The following is a 17,936-nucleotide window of genomic DNA, read 5'->3' as shown; positions in this document are numbered from 1 at the left end:
AAAAAAATAGTATGTGCTCTATTGTTTCTTTACGATTTTGGCAAGAGATACATCTATCATTTGAAACGATGTTAGAGGACCAGTGAGCCGTAAAACCATTGATAGGCAGTGTACCATATCTTAGTTGGAGATATAAAGCACGGGCGTACGGAGGCATGGGAAGGTTCAAGAAATTCTCAGGCCAGGGCTCGTGCTTAAGTTGGAGAAATTCCATTGTTAGCCTGCCCGCCCCTTTTTGATGCAAGGAGTCTTCATTTACTTTCTCCCAATATCTTTTAGTAACAAGTTTCCTTGCATTATCGGGGATTTGCTCCGGATATTTCCAGTAGGAAGGAAAACCTATTTTGACCCAGGCAGATTTCATTTCCTTCAGCCATGGAATTTTCTCCAGTGCCTGAGGGGTGGCTATGAGCTCTCTTATGGCCAGCCTGTATGGTTCGAGTTCAACAGATTTCCATAAACTAATCCAATAGGAAAGAGGCCTTAGGGCTGCAGTGGTTTTAATACTGTTTAAACCTAGGTCTAGCCTTAGAGGGGTCATTGGTGAGCCCATACCTAGGCGGGCGATCTGTCTAAGAAAATGGTTTTCCTTGGTTTGCAGGATATCAAGGTTTTTGTGGGACCCCCAAAGTTCCGCTCCATAAAGGGCCGCTGCTCTGATTTGGACATTGTAAATCTCTGCAAGTATGTTCAAGGGGGGGCTCGGAGCCTTTCTCGATCTACGGACAAGGGCCCCACCTCTCTGGCTTATAATGAGAGCCCCTTTGTCAAGGGCTGCCTTCCATTTGCCTGTGGTCGATAGTCTGAAACCCAAGTAGTCAAACTCTTCTACTTTCTCCAAAGGGATCGAGTTCATTTCTATGCTAGCACGTGATCGTTTCTTGGAGGTACTATATATCATGAGTTTTGTTTTCTTGATGTTTATGTCCAGACCATAATCACTACAAAAAACACAAAATTGGTTGATCAGGTTTTGGATTCCCATTGGCGATTTAGATATCAAAATTGTATCATCTGCATATAGCAGACACAGGATTTTTTTCCCAACCAATTTAGGTGAATCATTTATACAGTTCTCTAAGTAGTGAATGCAATTGTTGATATATAGCAGAAAAAGAGTGGGTGCCAGGACACATCCCTGTCTAACACCTTTTTTAATAGCTACGGGGTCAGTCAGCTCGCCCCCCTGGCCACATCTAATTTGAGCAAAGGTATCTTCATGCAGTTGAGCAATGAGTTTCAGGAGACCAGATGGCACTCCCATGTTAGATAATGTTGACCACAGCAGGTTCCTGGGGATCAAATCGAATGCGGCTCTGAGGTCTATGAAGACCACGTAAAGATTGCCCCTCCCCAGGTCAACGTTCTTCCATTTTATTGACATGAATCTTAGGGCTTGGTCAACTGTACTCACTGCAGGTCTAAAACCTGCTTGTAGGTCAGAGAGAGCTTCGGACTCCATAATCCATTCCTCGAGATGGAACAGAAGATGCTTTGCATAGATTTTCTGGGAGTTATCAAGGAGACTAATCGGACGATAGTTGGCAGGGATGCTCGGATTTCCTTTTTTGAAAATGGGTACTATTTCAGCCCCTTTCCAAGTGGGTGGAACGGGGGCCCCTGCTGCAATAGCATTGCAGATAAGGTTGAGGTATGGTGCCCATATGTCTGGTCTTGATTTGTATAGATCGCCTGGAATCTTATCTGGGCCAGGGGCCTTTCCCCATTTCAGTGAGTCTATTGCTGCTCTTGTTTCGGTTAGAGAGAATGAGATCGAGGTGGTCTCTTGGTTTATTGAGGCATCGGGGGCCCACAGGGATGCTTCAGATGGCCCTTCGTATAGTTGCCCAAAGTGCTCTACCCATGATACTGAGGGGATTGAAGAACCAGGTGCGGCAGGGGAATTGCTACAATCGTCAGTTATTAGTTTCCAGAACCTAGGTGTATCATTGGATTTAGCAGTCTCCAAAATAGTAACCCATCTGGCCTCTTCCCAACTTCTGCGTGCCTTAGAACATTCCTTCTTATAAACTTTTCTGGCTGTTCTTAACAGCTCAACATGGCCATCTTTTATTGCTTCCAGGAGAGACAGTTGTGCTTCTCTGCAACAATTGTCAAACCAAGGAGCGCAGTGCTTTTTGTTAGGATTATTAAGAATTTTTTTTGTAAAGAGATGCTTTAAAGATTGGAACAGGTCAGTGTGGGCTGCTAAGACTTTGTCACCCTCCCCATTTTCATTTAGCCGGATCATGCACTCCATCTGGTTGGCAAGCAGGTTGTAAATAGGTGCCAGATATTTAGGGGAAGAACTAATAGATTCCCATTTTAGGTTGCGTCTGTTATTAGTTAGAGCCAGGTGGAAGGCATGACTCTTGGAGTAGGGCACATTGAACGAAGGAAAAAGTCCTCTGGTCGATAAAATCAACGGGTCATGATCACTCTCAATTTGCTTTTGGACCCTCATATCGAACATGTGGCTCCACAGTCGGATGTCAAGAAGTATATAATCAATGCGACTGCTGAGCCTTCCGCGCCTAAAGGTAGCTTGCAAATTTACATCCGAGCGCGAGCGACCATTACAGGCTCGGAGGCCATGGGCTAGTGTGATATCGGCCAGTAAGCGCGCAGATTTGTTCAGCCTTGGTTTTTTGTTGGAGACTAGCTGAGGGATGCCCCAATGGGCATCCTCTTCTTTATAAATTCCTTGGACTAGAGGATTAGGTTCAAAAGTGACATTGAAGTCCCCTCCAATCAAAACAAAGAAGGAGGGATTGTTTTTGAGGAGACTGTCCAAAATGGACAGGACATCAAAATCAGCATGGGAGCTCACATTCCTGTTATAGATATTAATTAAAAGTAAAGGTCTCTCTTCAGAAATCATTATTAATAGGACTTGCAAGTCACGGCAACCCGTATCTATTTCTTCTATCTTGCACCTAAGAGAAGTGTTGATCCACACAAGCAGCCCTCCCGATGGTCTCCCAGAAGATGACTTGCGTGCTGGAACCCAATAGCTTTTGAAGCCAAGTCTATATTTGGGTTCTAATGCCCACGTTTCTTGGAAGAGACAGATCAGGTGATCATCAATAAGACAGCCCCATCCTGGGCTTTGTAATTTGCTCTCCAACCCTGCTATGTTCCAGCTGAGTACCTTATCGAGATCCTCTGTTTTTATGGACCCTGCTTTATTCTGAGGATATTTCCCACCGGGGGGGGAACTGCTAGGAACCATGCTAATTCCCTCAGGTATATTAGGACCAGTGGCTATCTCAATATGTGCCTTGTTAACCTCGCTGGATATAGCCCCAGCTATATATGAATTAGGTAGATTAGACCCCAGAATGTGTAGAACAGTTGCCGGGAACAGAATACATTCCTTGCTAGCTTGACTCGTGATGCTTGTGGGTGATCCCTGATTAACAGGATCTGCCAAGGTCAAAGGGGCAACAAAGTTAGAGATGCTGAGGGCAGTGGGATGAATGACCTCAGTCTCACCATTGCTCAAAGCCACTTCCGAAAGGTAATCTCCTAGTCAGTCTGTCTCAGAAAGAGATGACGAAGGGCATCTAGGGCCAGGTGCAGGGATAGACTGTGTGTGGATAGCCGAGGGAGCCCTGTATAACGTTGGCAGTTGTCTACTCCAAGCTGGCATGGGAGGTGGATAAAACACTTGTAGCCTGCAAAGGGAGGTTTTTTCAGTTGTAGGATAAGGTCTATTAGCGTTTAAAAAGAGCCGTTGAACAAGGTCAGGAGAATTGAAGTTGATGACTATGCAGTCCCCTGAACCGATCTTCGCTAGGGAGCCCACCCACCCTACCCTTCTCACCATCAGTATTGAGGGTGTCATGGAAAAAGCAAACCCTGCATTCATGTGCAACCAATGGATAACCTTGTTTTTAAGTTCGATAAAAGATTCAGTGGAATGAGGTTTGAGTTCAGGGACATTCGATATAATGAGTGCATAATGACATGATTCTGGAGGCAAATGAAGCACTTTTTGATCAGGGAGGCCCCTGGTCTTGTCACTCTTCTGGTGTTCTGTATGCGGGTACTCCCAAGTGGGGTTGCCAACTCCCAAAATAGTTACTGGATTATTCAATGGGGCGTTTCCTTTTATGAAGGGAACTGAAACCCTGTGGGGCTTATTCATTAAAATACTAGCTGTTTTGACGGTGCTGGGCCAATCTTGATTTAAAGAAGAAAAAGGGATTTTGGCTGTTTGGCCAGTGGATCTGTTAGCAGTGATGAGGTCATGGTTGACAAGGGGATGGGATTGGATTTCTACGGGTGTAACAGTTTTAGGTGGCTGACTATTAATAAGGCTTTCCAATTTGTCCTCGATTGATTGGAGGTGAGTTAGAATTGGGAGAAATAGTTTTGAAAGCTCATCTTTTATGAGATCCCTGGTGTGCTCATTTGCATGGCACTCGTTTGTGTTGTGTAAGGGGATTAATGCCGTATCCTTTTTAGAGGGTTGGGCCATGATAGGGGGGCTCAAAGTCCTAGATCGTTTATTTTTAAGAGCGGGTTCCCTTCGTTTCCTTTTTCCTTTGGTATTGGAATCTGCTAAGGTGAGGGGGCCTTCATTTATAAGACTCTGGGCCGGCAGAATAGGGACAGCGCAGGTGGTGATTACAGTTGTGGTTTCGTCCTGGTTCTCCTGGGAGTTTTTAGAGGGGGAAGGGAAAGGGGAAGTCAGTACAGGCTGAAATTCTATTCGCGGGGAGGGCTGTAGGGCCGAGCTATCATGGACTAGGATGTTGGTTGAAGAAGAGGGGGCGGCTAAGCGTCGCTGCACTAACTCAATTTCTTTTTCAAGTTCCCCAACAGCCTTTTGCAGGAAACCATCTAGGGTTCTGTTAGAGTGCTGCTTTCCTTCCAACCCACCCCCACGTCGACGGCCCATTATTCTTTAAATCAGGGGCCTTTAGTGAGCCCCCGGCTTATGTGGATGTGTAGGCCTTTGAGACCCAGCCACTGGCACTATAGTGTGATTAATAAGCTTCTCAGACCCTACTGTTAGCAAATCTCAAAGACAGGACCACAGTAAGATGCCCAAAGCGTATATATGAATATATATCGCCAGACCCAACCACTAATCGGGCGCAGACTGGCACAGTGCGGGTAATGAATTATGGGCTCCTGCCCTTGGGAGAGGAAGAATGGTGCCACCTCCTGCCACCCTCCAAAAAACGTGATTCAATAAGCAGTTATATGATGAACCGAAATAGATTCGGCTGGGTACACGGAAAAGTCTGCAAGTATCCGGTTAAGGTTAATAGATTTCCGCGTACTTGATGGGGCCTGGGGCTCTGTGAGAGGACTACCCACGCACCGAGCAGTGGAACTTGAGATCTCCTTCAGGCAGCCATAGACAAGTTTGCTGTATGGTCCACGTCTTTGGTTGGATGTCAGGGGGGTGGCCCTGCCCTGCCTCTTCCTGGCAATGACGGGCAAAGACGGGCCCGCCCTTGGCCCGGGCTTCGCCCGCGCGCGTCCTGCGCTGCGGGAGCGCGAAGAAAGTTTTAAAGGGCTCCTGCCCTTTTGGCACACCTCCCGGCACAGAGCAGCGCTTCCCGCGACGGCGGGAGCGCGAGAATAGTTTTAAAGGGCTCCTGCCCTTTTGGCACACCTCCCGGCACAGAGCAGCGCTTCCCGCGACGGCGGGAGCGCGAGAATAGTTTTAAAGGGCTCCTTCCCTTTTGGCACACCTCCCGGCACACAGCAGCGCTTCCCAGGAACAAAGTACTACAAGGCAGCAGATAGCGCTGCCTTGTGCTACTTTGCATCGGGTAGGCCATATATGGGTGGCTCATGGGCATTCACCCGTTTTTTTACGCATATCCATGTTATGTTCTGGTATGTGTATCTGTATAGCGCAGAACTCTCCCGAAAGGGTATCCTGGCACTGTAGCAGGAGCAGGATCCCGAGCCAGGGTTGGGGCTTGGTGAAGAGCCAGATCTTCAGTTTAATGTGAAATTCAAGAACTGATGAAGAGGTAGGAATGTTTGGCAAAGACACCATGCACTGGGACTCCACCTGAAGGGGCCCTAGGCAACAAACGGAAAGGACCTCACAATAGTAATCAACAGCCAACTCACCATGACTGTCTACGAAGTAAACGCAGGATCTGTTTCTTGCTTTCATACACTTAAGATGCTCAAGATCTTCAAATAGCTCCTTTCCAACACTCGCAGATGCGTCACCGAAGTCCTTATCACCAGTAAGTCAGACTACTGCAACACACTCTATGCTGGAATCAACGCTCAACTGATCAGAAGACTTCCGACTGTTCAAAACTCTGGACGGCCGTGCTTACACTCAACCTCCACCCCCACACTCACATCACATGCTCCTCAACAAACTGAACTGGATCCCAATCCACAAGTGAGCACTCTTCAAACTCCTCACGCACACATACAAGGCCTTACACAACGTTGGCCCCACATACCTCAACACCCGCATAAACTTCCACAAACGTTCCAGACACCGCCGCTGAGCTGGACTCTTACTCGCACACATCCCCCTGCAGATCAAGATCCATTGACCGGGCCTTCTCCTGCACCCCAACATCTTGAAGGAGCTGCTGCTGCAAACCAGAGCAGCCTCTTTCATTCTAGAGTTCTGCAAGAAGCTGAAGACATGGCTTTTCAACTAAGTCCCACCTACCCAGCCCTAGGCCAAATCAGGTTGCCCTGCTTAAGTGCAAGAACACCCTCCTTGGTGATAGAGCACTCTAAAAATACATATAACATAAAATAACATAGAGAATTTGGATGCATGTAGCATACAATCAAACAAAAGACTTGCAACCTCTTCCTTCACACAGATGCTTCTATTTTATACAGAGCCATTCCTTAGCAATGAAAAGGGCCCCACACAAACACACCAGAATAATATTATTTGATCTAATCCCATATTCTCTCTCCTCTCCTTGTTTCAATCTGATTGTGTACACCCTACTTAAAATACTTTCTAAATTTATTTTCTGTGTTCCAGTGAATCAGAGGAGACAGTACATGGAAAACACACTTGAAAAAGTCCAAGTTTCGAAAGAAAAGAATAGTGTCAGCAGAGAATGCTTCCAGCTGGAGGAAGAATACACCAGGCTGTTACTTATCAATAATCAATATCACCCGATGAGGGGGGAACAAGACACACTGTCCTCTGGAAGCAATCATCTGGAGATCATGAGCCAGCAAGGTGCTGATTCTTACACAGAGGTCAGTAGGTTGTTTGAACCAGATAAACATGGGAATTCTCCCAGAATCATTGTGCTGCTGGGAGTCGCTGGGATTGGAAAGACGACGACTGCTCTGAGGATCATGAAGGACTGGGCGTCTGGGCAGCTTTTCCAGGGAAGGTTTGATTATGTATTGTTTGTACCCTGCAGAGAGATCAGCCTGGCCTCTGGACAGCACAACATGGCCGACCTCCTGTTCCAGAGCTACCTTGAGGTGTTGAAACCAACTGAAGGGTTCAGAGTGGATCCTAAGAAACTGCTCTTTATTGTCGATGGCGTCGATGAACTTAAGTGCCCTCTGCTTCCGGTAGAAGTTGATCCCAAGAAGAAGGCTTCAATGGAAAATACACAGTGCAATTTTATGACAAAAACTATTTTTGAGAAGGCACACATAATAATCACCACAAGGCCAGCTGCTGTGATGACGCTCAGCGCGCATGTGAAGATTCACCGTTGTGTCCAGATTCTTGGATTCTCTGACAATGACAGGAAGGAATATTTTAACAAATATTTTGGAAGCCAAACGTTAGGCACACAGTTTTTTCACTATGTACAAGAGACTGAAATACTCTTTGCTGCCTGCTTTGTTCCCATCATTTGCTGGGTGGTCTGCAGTGTCATCAAACATCAGATAGAGACAGCCACAGAGTTCACATTTAATTTGCGAACACTTTCTTCACTGTACACATCCTTCCTCGCCCTTGCACTAAAACAGCCGAGGGCTGATTCAACAGAGCCAACTCAAAGGATTCTAAAGAGGCTTTGTGCCTTGGCCAGAGAAGGTATCTGTGAGCAGAAATCTTTCTTTGAGGAGGAGGAGTTAATCAAACATGGACTTACACTCTTGGAAATACAGTCACTTTTTCCAAAAACGTATATATTCCAGAATGTTACAAAGTCGAAGCATGTCCACTGCTTCATTCACAAGAGCTTTCAAGAGTTCTTAGCAGCTCTCTTCTTTGTACTTGAAGAAAGTGAAGACAATGTAAAAAGGACAGTGAGTCCTCAGCCAGATCTGCTCAACTTTTTGGAAAAGTCCAGAAATTACGAACACTGTCACTTGAGGTTTACTGTCCGCTTCTTGTTCGGCCTCCTCAGTAAAGAGAATCTGAATCACTTGGAACAGGGATTGAAACTAAAGGCTGCATTAGGCATAACATCTGAATTGATGCAGTGGATTAAAGAAAAGATTCAACCAGGCCCTGCGGGGAATATCCCTGACCTGATGGGTCTGCTGTACTGCCTGTTTGAGCTACAAGATGGAGAATGCGTCAAGAGTGCCTTTGGCAGTGTTCAAAATGTAGATATCTGTGGCATAACAAACAGCATGGATTGTAAAATTCTGCAGTTTTGCTTGGAAAACACTTCAGGAATTAGAAAACTTCATATATCTGACTCAAAGCTGAGCCCTGAACATCTGAAAGCCCTAAGCCCATGGCTGCTGACCTGCTCCAGTCTCAGGTATGCAGTCCTGTATAGTCTCTAAACAGTAGGATCTGCTCAACCATTGAGTTTCCATTTGTTCTCTATGCATACCTATTGTTTCTTGAAGAAAGCTAATATGTATGGTAAGTCAGTCTGTAGGATGTAGGCCTTATTAATGTGATAAGGTAACACATTGTTGTGTCCTCTTTTCATTCATGCCCGCATTCTAGAGCAGAAGAACCCACAAGGATACACTGAGCTGCTTAAGAAACTTTAATGTATGGGTTAAATTGCCTACTGCTGTATGTCGTAAGGATATTGCAAGTCACCAAGGAGTTTTGTGAGATGTAGAGAGTTCCTTTTTAAAGTCATGAAATTCCAAGTTTTCTTGCAACCGCTTTTTACTGTACGGCAGGGAGTACTTTATTCCTTATAATACCAGTAACACAATCTCCCTTCCCACAAACTGCTTAAATCCTCAGTGTTTTGCTCAATCGTAAGAAAGGGATGGATGTTTGCAGAGATGGAGAATAAAAGTAGAATCTGTAGTGCAAATTTAAACACACCAGAAAGCATTTTGTTACTAGTTGCAAAAATATATTAGAATCAGTTGACTGTAAATCCGATTTAAAAACAAGCAATAGTTCAGAATGTGTAGTAACATAAATAGGGATTCTATCTTTCGTGAAGTTACCTGAAGTATGCCAAACTAAACATGTTGCCATAAATATCTCCTTTCTGCTGATAACTTTTTCTGTTGAGAAAAACATATCAGAAAACATATCAAAAGAAAAAACACAAGTTCCATTATTGCTGTTTAAACTGCAGCTTAAGCTGTGCTCTTTGATCTAACTTTCCCCAGTAAATCATTCAGGCCTTTAGCCTTTTAAATTGGCTTGTCACCATAATCAACTCAATCTTGGTATATTGTACATAGCTTTTCCCACAAGACAATCTCTGCCAAGCAATCATAAAATTATAGAAATGAAGAAAATTAGAGCACAAGCTTCCCAATGTACTTTTTTTTTTTTTTTTTACTTTTACAGCCTTTGTGCTCTACGTTCTGAGAAAAATGTGTTCAAACACATATTGTGGAAATTAGTGCAGAAAGGGCTACAGACTTTCAGATGCCGGCCAGCTAGACGAGCTGCAGATCCACAGCAGGCTTCTTTTTGATAGAGATATATAACGCAAACTTGGCAAAGCAGCATTAGAGCACATAAATGAGTTTTCCAAGAAAGCCAGAGGTTACACATTTTTAAGGCATCTGGATTATGTGATGTGCCCAGAATCATTGGATGTTGAGTCGGCGACAAGACTTGAACCTGCATCCCCAGTTCCAACACTCACAGCTCTGACCATTATATATCTTCCCCGACAGCTCACATCTCACATTACTTTGCACATAACAAGGGAAAAAAATTATGACTTGCACAATGCGATTTATAATCAATTCTACAAAGCAGACTCAACAAGGCAAATAAAACATTGCTAAGCTGCTAAATTAATAGATTACGCATAGGCAAAACCTATTGCCTCTGCCAATGCTTGTTCTGCCTGGCATGCATTAGATTTCCCTCTGTTTTCTCTCTCTGTTTTTCAGTGCAAGTGAAAGTGTGTTACTGACATAAATATGTCCGAACTGGGGAAATATGAGAATCTGTGCTCCTCACTATTTTTGACTTTTTGCCCATTGTTCTCCTTATGAAAGGAAGTTGATTGTCTTCAGAGGTTTGAAGACAAGGAGAGAGTAATGTCAATTGCAACTGTTGAACCAGGCGATAAAACCTTTCATAGTACTATGAACCAGAATTGAGGACCAGGAAATCACTGGGACAATTGGGAAGCTGTTCTTGTAGTGAAGCCCCTCCGGCTTCCCAACCCAACATCTCAAAAAAGTCCCCCAGAGGCTGCTCATCATTTTCACTGCCTTGACAAGAAGATGAATCCTTAACATGGAGAGAGTGCCATGGCATTGATGCTGAAACATTAACATGAACACTTGCTGCTGGGTAGAGGCTCTTGAAAGCAAGTTTGTTCTTGATGCTGAGGGCATTTTCAGCTTCTAAGGGTTGCCTTCTGCAAGAAAATCCTCAAATTCATGAAGGCCTGAACACAGTGAGACCTGGTGGAGGTTGCTAAATCCACTGTACATTGGGTATTCATTGTGTGGTCACTGCAGATACTGCCTTAGGCCTTTGAGCCAGGGAAGGCAGCTGTCCGCAAGGCCATAACAAAAAGTGGTGATGCATAGACAAAGCTATTTTTCAGAAGGGTAGACCACATTAAACTGGGCTTTTATGCCCCAGGTTGATGTGGCTACACAGTTATGGCACTACGGTGCCACACGCACCCCATTTAAGAATTTTCATATCAGAAAGACAGTCCAATGAAAAGGTATACCCTGTCCACAGGCCGTGCCCTAAGCTTGCCGCTCTGCTAGATGACCTCCTTGTTCAGTGATTGCACTACCATGGGACCACATCTGTCAATGGGATGTACCGCTATAGGGCCGCACCTCAAAAGCACTGAGTTAACAGAGGCTACACAGGTAGTCAAGGAAGTCAGATGATCACAATCCTCAAGTAGATTGTGTCTTTGAGGGGCCACAACTTTATACATTCCCTGGAAGCCTATGTGGTCCATCGACTGATGGTTTTTGTATTAAGGGTCATGAAAATGTGAGGACCTGAACTGTTATGGAAAACTAGACCATTGTTACATTACATGGGCCTGTATGAGACTGTGTACACAGTGTTTGAAACAAATCCCAAGAAAGACCACACACCATGTAGAGCCGTATCACCAGTAGTCCCCATGATAGTTACACAGTGACAAAAGCTGATGTGACAAGCACATTGGTTATAGAACTGGGCTGCCCCACTCGGTTATCAATCTATAACGTTCATCCTAACCATATTCAAAATACTGTATCGCACCAGCTTCATGGGTCGATGTATTAATCACTCTTCATTTAATTAGTTTTAGAGAGGCAAATACCTCACTAACCTTGTTCTTTGTGGTATGATAGCCAAATCTTTTTCTGAGAGACAAAAATGACATCAGTGATGTCACTGACCATGTCATGAGTTACGTAGGTAACTATAACTGCTGAATTTCTATGATTTTGTACAAGTAAATTCAGAACTTAACTATAATGTCCCTGTAACCTTTTTTTTTTTCAGTGAACATATATGTATATATATATATATATATATATATACATATATTATATATGCATATATATATATGTATATATATATATATGCATATATGCAAATATATGCATATATACTAGAAGATAAAGGATCACAAGAAAACAGTAGCCAGCCGGGGCAAAAATATGGATCCCAAAAGATGCAATGAGTCACAAGAAAATATAATATCTAAGAAAGAAGTGACTCAAACAGGTGATCTCGCCAAAGAACAAAAATATATTTCTACTACGACGTTTCAGCTTCCGCCTTCCTCGGGTAGTACAAGATGGTTTGCTCAGTCGCTGCACAGCTGACACTGCTGGAGTTTAAAAAATCATCATGAGTGAAGATTCCAATTGGGATGTGGAATCAGTGCAGTCCTGAGACCTCTTCAGATATGCAGAAATCAGTGGTATTGTCAGTGATGTTCAGTCCATCTGGATGCAGTGATTTTAAATGGTTCATCCAGAAGTTTTCTCCGATGTCCAGTAGTTCTTCATTTAAAACCTGTTCCACAGGAATTTTCTAATCTGATAGTAAATGGTCCACAAAGTTAAAATGATTGGCTGCAGGCTGGTCAAGTTTCTTGTTAATTATTGCTGATTTGTGGTTCCTGAATCGTGTACAAAGGTCATTCACTGTTTGGCGAACATATTGTTTTTCACAGCTTTGGCGCTGGCACGGAATCACATAAATAATGCATGTTGAGCGACATGTAAGATGCTGTCTTATTCCATAGAGCTAGTTACTGATGATGTTTGTAAAAGGTATTCACATGTGATGCACCTTTTAGAATCACAGCAATGAACTCCTGCATTTGTTACAACTTGCTTAAGTTCAGCTCTCACAAAAAGTGATCGTAAATTGGGAGCTCTGAAGTAAGCAATGACTGGCGGTTTTGGAAAAAGCCTTTGTAATTTTTCACAAGTGGATTGTAAGGGAAACATTGTTTGTATTATATTTCAGTAGTAGGGAGCTGATGGATGAAGGTCAGCCACAAATTGGATTCTGCCACTTTTGTTTCTTCTGTTGGCATTCCAAATAAGTGCTTCCCTGGGTAACCGCAAAGACTTGTCAGTTTGTTGCAGAATGATATGTAGATGGTCTTTACAGGTGTCTTCACTGCTGCAAATGCGTCTTATTCTGAGTGCTTGGTAGGATGGATACTGTTGATATCCCTTACTAGTTGACCCTAAAGTCCATTTGCTCACCTCACATTGCTCTGTTCCTCCCTCTTCACGCATCAGTGCAGCCTGGGGGAACGCTGCAGGGCCCAGGCGCCGCCCAGTGAGACCGGGCCTTGGAGTTTTTCCTTTCGCGTAGCCTCAAGTATCACCTCTCTGAACAGGAGTAGCAGCCTTATGTATCAGCTTTTCTGATTAGTTGTATGCAAATCAGCATTATGCAGTGGGTGTGGGCATCAGAGAATCAAACACTGCATCACTGTCATACATTCAAGTATCAAGAATGTGCTCATATATATGTTTTAATAATTTGTTTCAAATCAGCTAGGAAGCGAAGTACCGAAAAAAAGCTGGAGCAAGAGTCACAGCGGTGGTTTTCCCTCTGTGACGATGGGAGGTTGGAGTCTTGACTGCCCTTGTTTTATGTCCCAGTCTGAATGCAGCCAAGGAGATGAGTTTACCCCTTCACCAAGCAATGCACATATCTCACGCTCTGCCTGGCATACAGTAGTGAAACACCTTTCTTCTCTCTGCCTCCTGCAGGGCATGGAGCTGCTCTCTCAAACCTCCATCCTGCATCGCTCTCTCGTCTGTGCTCCGCGCAAACTTATCACTCGTGGACCTGGACCTCGGCTTCAATGACCTGGAGGATTCTGGCACGAAGGAGTTATGTAAAGGGTTAAAAGATCAAGGCTGCAAACTACAGAAGCTGGAGTAAGTGCCTTACTTTTCATTTACAACGCATTGTATCTTCTCCTGTACCCCAGTTTCACTCTGTACTGTGTACCCAAGTTTGTGACATGTCAGAGTATGTGGTGTCAAGTGAAATCTTGACTGAGGATTTGGAGGTTTTGGAAGTGTTAGTCATAACCCATGAGAGAATCTGTTTGTTTCTGGCCATGGACAATAGTGCGTCACACTAGGTATGAGGATAAACATTTGTCTCGCTTCACCAACCTGCCATTCTCACTTTCATTGGATTTGATGCCATTGTGGCTGTCAGGTTAGGGTCTATCTCCAGCAACTGTACCTGTGCTCTGGCATTGTGGAAAGGCCTCAGTCTAGGGCCCATCGACAGCAGCCTGCGCGGCCTCAGCATAGGGCCCATCACCAGCAGCCTGCCCGGCCTCAGTCTAGGGCCCATCACCAGCAGCCTGCCTGGCCTCAGCCTAGGGCCCATCGCCAGCAGCGTGCCCGGCCTCAGTCTAGGGCCCATCGCCAGCAGCCTGCCCGGCCTCAGCCTAGGGCCCATCGCCAGCAGCCTGCCCGGCCTCAGTCTAGGGCCCATCGCCAGCAGCCTGCCTGGCCTCAGCCTACGGCCCACCTCTAGCAGCCTGCCCGGCCTCCGTCTATGGCCCACCACCAGCAGCCTGTCCGGCCTCAGTCTAGGGCCCATTGCCAGCAGCCTGCTTGGCCTCAGTCTAGGGCCCATCACCAGCAGCCTGCCTGGCCTCAGTCTAGGGCCCATCGCCAGCAGCCTGCCCTTTCCATGTAGGGATCACCTCTGCTTAGGGCCCATCCTCAGGACCCGAGTTTGGCACCTTGCACACAGGGTTCCCTCTGCCTAGATGGGCCGGGAGGGGAGGGGAATTAGACTGGAGGGGAGAGAGAGAACCCATTCTCAACCAGCAGAAACAAACAGGGTAGTCGAGGGTTTGTTGCTTCAAATAATTTCGAAAGCACAGATGCCACAACGGGGGAAATGTTCCCACAATTTACAAAACTTGTAGTTCCGAGATGCTAGACACAGAAACCCTTCCTATCCATTCCTGAGGTGAACGTGTGGATAATTTGCAGCTGTGTGGATTCAGTATGGCGGTGCTTAAAATCATCTCTCGAGCAGTGAGGCTGTGCTTGGTGGCACTTGGCTGCAGGGAGAAGCCGCCCTTTCTTCCGGCATTCATGAATGAGCACCACTGCATCCAGTCCTTGACATAGCTCCAAGGTCGCAGTCGCTTCAACCATGGATAATTCTGCAATTGAGCAACAAGTTTACATGTGGTTTCCAATCTTGAGATCAGTGAAGCCTCTCTTCGCCTCCGCTGGCAGGGTCAAGGGCTCACCACACTCTGTTGTAGTCAAGTCTTTCTCATTGGTGGCTGGTGCATGGTTTCCTGCACAGCTCCCAGAGGTCCTCAGATGAAAACAAAAGGTCATGGGTTGAATATTGAATTAATTTTAGCCACTGCTAATTACTCACGGATGCATTCCATTCCATTATCTGTTATTCTTCTTTGCTACTGTAGATGGAGACCTTCCATATGCAAATCAGCCTTGGTCCTGCTCTAATAGGGATGGCCCAGCCCACACTGCTAGGCCAGGTTCCCTCCAGGTGCGAACATAAGTAAACCCAGACTGGCTTCAGCCTAGTTAGGACTCGCCAGTGAGGTATAGCAAGATACCAATGGCACAGTAAGCACGGTGCCCATGGCTGTTCATACCATTCTCACATAGGGCACCTAAAAAGGTGATAGGTGGAATACTTAAATTAATCTCAGATACTGGTAATTTTCCGCCTGCATTGCAGCCCATCATTTAGTTGCCCACTATGCCATTTGGTGACAGTCACATGCAAACCAGGCTTGGTTTTGCTCCAATAGTAATATTTCTGTCTGAACTACCATTTTCAGTTTCATACTGCCTCATCAGAGGGGTGCAGTTTGATTCCGTGGTTCAGTGAGTAGTGCTTCCTAATGTCCTCAGGCAGATGGACTTGTGAACTCCTTCCAGGCAGGCTGTCGTTTGCAAACCAAAAGCACTTCCAGCAGATTTGTTGGCAATCTCAGAAGGAGTGGCAGCAGTCAGTAGACTTGGGCGCTGGATCTCAGCAGCTCCTCAACTGACCTGGTATGTAGTCCCTTCCTTGGCCAATGAGGGTTCCGGGAAGCAGGTACTGGTCAGGATGGCCAGTATGTTTGACTAGGATTGCCCATTAGGCCAGGTGACATCATTCAATTTGACATATCTAATCAGACTCCTTGTCCACTCCTTGAGCAGCACATTCTAGGGCCTTGGACAGCAGGAGTCTTATTTGGTTCCCAGCTGCTCAAGTGCCACGGTGCATTACGGTCAGTAAGTAAGACAGGTGGTTTGTGAGGCAGATCAGGCAGAAACTGAGAGTGGTCTTGCAGGGGAACAGAAGACTATAAAGAGAGGAAGCAAAGAATCCCAAACACAGGAGACGGTAACCCTCCACAGTAAGGATGTTGGGCAGTGTTAGATTTGACATCCTTGGCGTGGTCTCACCTAACTGTTTGCCTCTGTTTCCCAGATTGTTAATGTGTGCTGGACTCTGTTTTTGCTGTTTTTGTTGCTCTGGGCACTTTACCACTGCTATCCAGTGCTAAAGTGCAAGTGCTCCTATGTAAAATATATGTGTAACTGGATTTCCATGATTGGCATATTTGATTTACTGGTAAGTCCCTAGTACAGTGCACTAGAGGGACCCAGGGCCTGTAAATCAAATGCTGCTAGTGGGCCTGCAGCACTGGTTGTGTCACCCACATTAGTAGCTCTGTAAACATGCCTCAGACCTGCCACTGCAGTGTCTGTGTGTGCAGTTTTAAACTGCCAGTTTGACTTGGCAAGTGTACCCACTTGCCAGGCCTAAACCTTCCCTTTTCTTACATGTAAGACACCCCTAAGGTAGGCCCTAGGTAGCCCCATTGGCAGGGTGCAGTGTATGTTTAAGGTAGGACATATACTAATGTGTTTTATATGTCCTGACAGTGAAATACTGCCAAATTAGTTTTTCACTGTTACAAGGCCTGTCTCTCTCATAGGTTAACATGGGGGCTGCCTATAAATATGACTATAGCGTAGATTCCCTTTGGGAGCAGATGGACATATGGAGTTTGGAGTCTCCGAACTCACAATTTTAAAATATATATTTTAGTAAAGTTGGTTTTGAGATTGTGTGTTTGAAAATGCCACTTTTAGAAAGTAGGCATTTTCTTGCTTAAACCATTCTGTGACTTTGCCTGTTTGTGGATTCCCTGTATGGGTTAGTTTGACAGTTGGGCTGTTTACACCTCTCTCTAGACAGCGGCACAAAGGGAGCTGGCGTGTAGCCTGCATATCCTGATGAGCCATCTATGCTAGGAGGGAGGGGAGGAGTGGTCACTTACAACTGAAAGGGCTGTGCCTGCCCTCCCACAGTGCAGTCTCCAACCCCCTGGTGTGTGTCTGGGGCCTGGCCTGGGCTAGGCAGGATTTCACAAACAAGAAAGACTTTCCTTTGAAGTAGGTCTACCTTAAAGGCAGAAATTGGTATAAGAGCCCCCAAACCCCTGAAAATTAGATCACTTCTGGAAATCAAGAGGAACCTCTGCCTGGAGAAGAGCTGAATAGCGCGGTTTTCTGATACTGTGCAACCAGATTTTCTACGCAAACCTCGCTGGGAGCAGAAAAACCACGCAAAGCCTGCCCGGACCTAAGGGTGCCTGTGTGGACGCATCGCTTTCCCGTGGAGAAGAAAAATGACGCACGGTTTTACTTGTGAGTGAGAAATCGACGCATCGCTGGCCTTTTCCGACGCACTCTCGCATGTGCAGTGTTATTTTGACACAACCGAGGTACTTTTTCACGCTAACAGTGTTAGCACTGTTTTCTAAGGATTTAAGACTCTTGCTTTTTAATTCACAACTTGACTTGTGTATGGTGGATTTTTGTCGTTTTGGTCTTGTTTTGTTTAGATAAATGTTACCTTATTTTCCTAAATCTGTACAACACAGGTTTAGGAAAATAAGGTAACATTTATCTAAACAAAACAAGACCAAAACGACAAAAGTCATTTTGTAGTGTTTTCACTGAGTTACTGTGTGTGTGGGTACAAATACTTTACACCTAGACCCTGAAGTTAAGCCTGCCTGCTTGTGGCAAGCTAC

The 17,936-nt window shown here is 45.3% G+C and overlaps 1 protein-coding gene across 4 annotated transcripts in view; it reads left to right on the top strand.

Annotated features, from left to right (window-relative positions):
• LOC138295284 (NACHT, LRR and PYD domains-containing protein 12-like) overlaps positions 1-17,936 on the top strand; it is a 73,867-nt gene that overhangs the window by 15,696 nt on the left and 40,235 nt on the right. For all 4 annotated transcript variants that reach the window (XM_069233484.1, XM_069233483.1, XM_069233485.1 and 1 more), the window contains exons 4-5: positions 7,001-8,705; positions 13,594-13,764. In XM_069233484.1, the coding sequence (XP_069089585.1) occupies positions 7,001-8,705; positions 13,594-13,764 (1,876 nt within the window). The remainder of the gene's footprint in view (positions 1-7,000; positions 8,706-13,593; positions 13,765-17,936) is intronic.

This window comes from Pleurodeles waltl, chromosome 5 (assembly GCF_031143425.1).
Source record: "Pleurodeles waltl isolate 20211129_DDA chromosome 5, aPleWal1.hap1.20221129, whole genome shotgun sequence".
Lineage (NCBI taxonomy): Eukaryota > Metazoa > Chordata > Amphibia > Caudata > Salamandridae > Pleurodeles > Pleurodeles waltl.
This window is presented reverse-complemented; position numbering and strand designations above follow the sequence as displayed.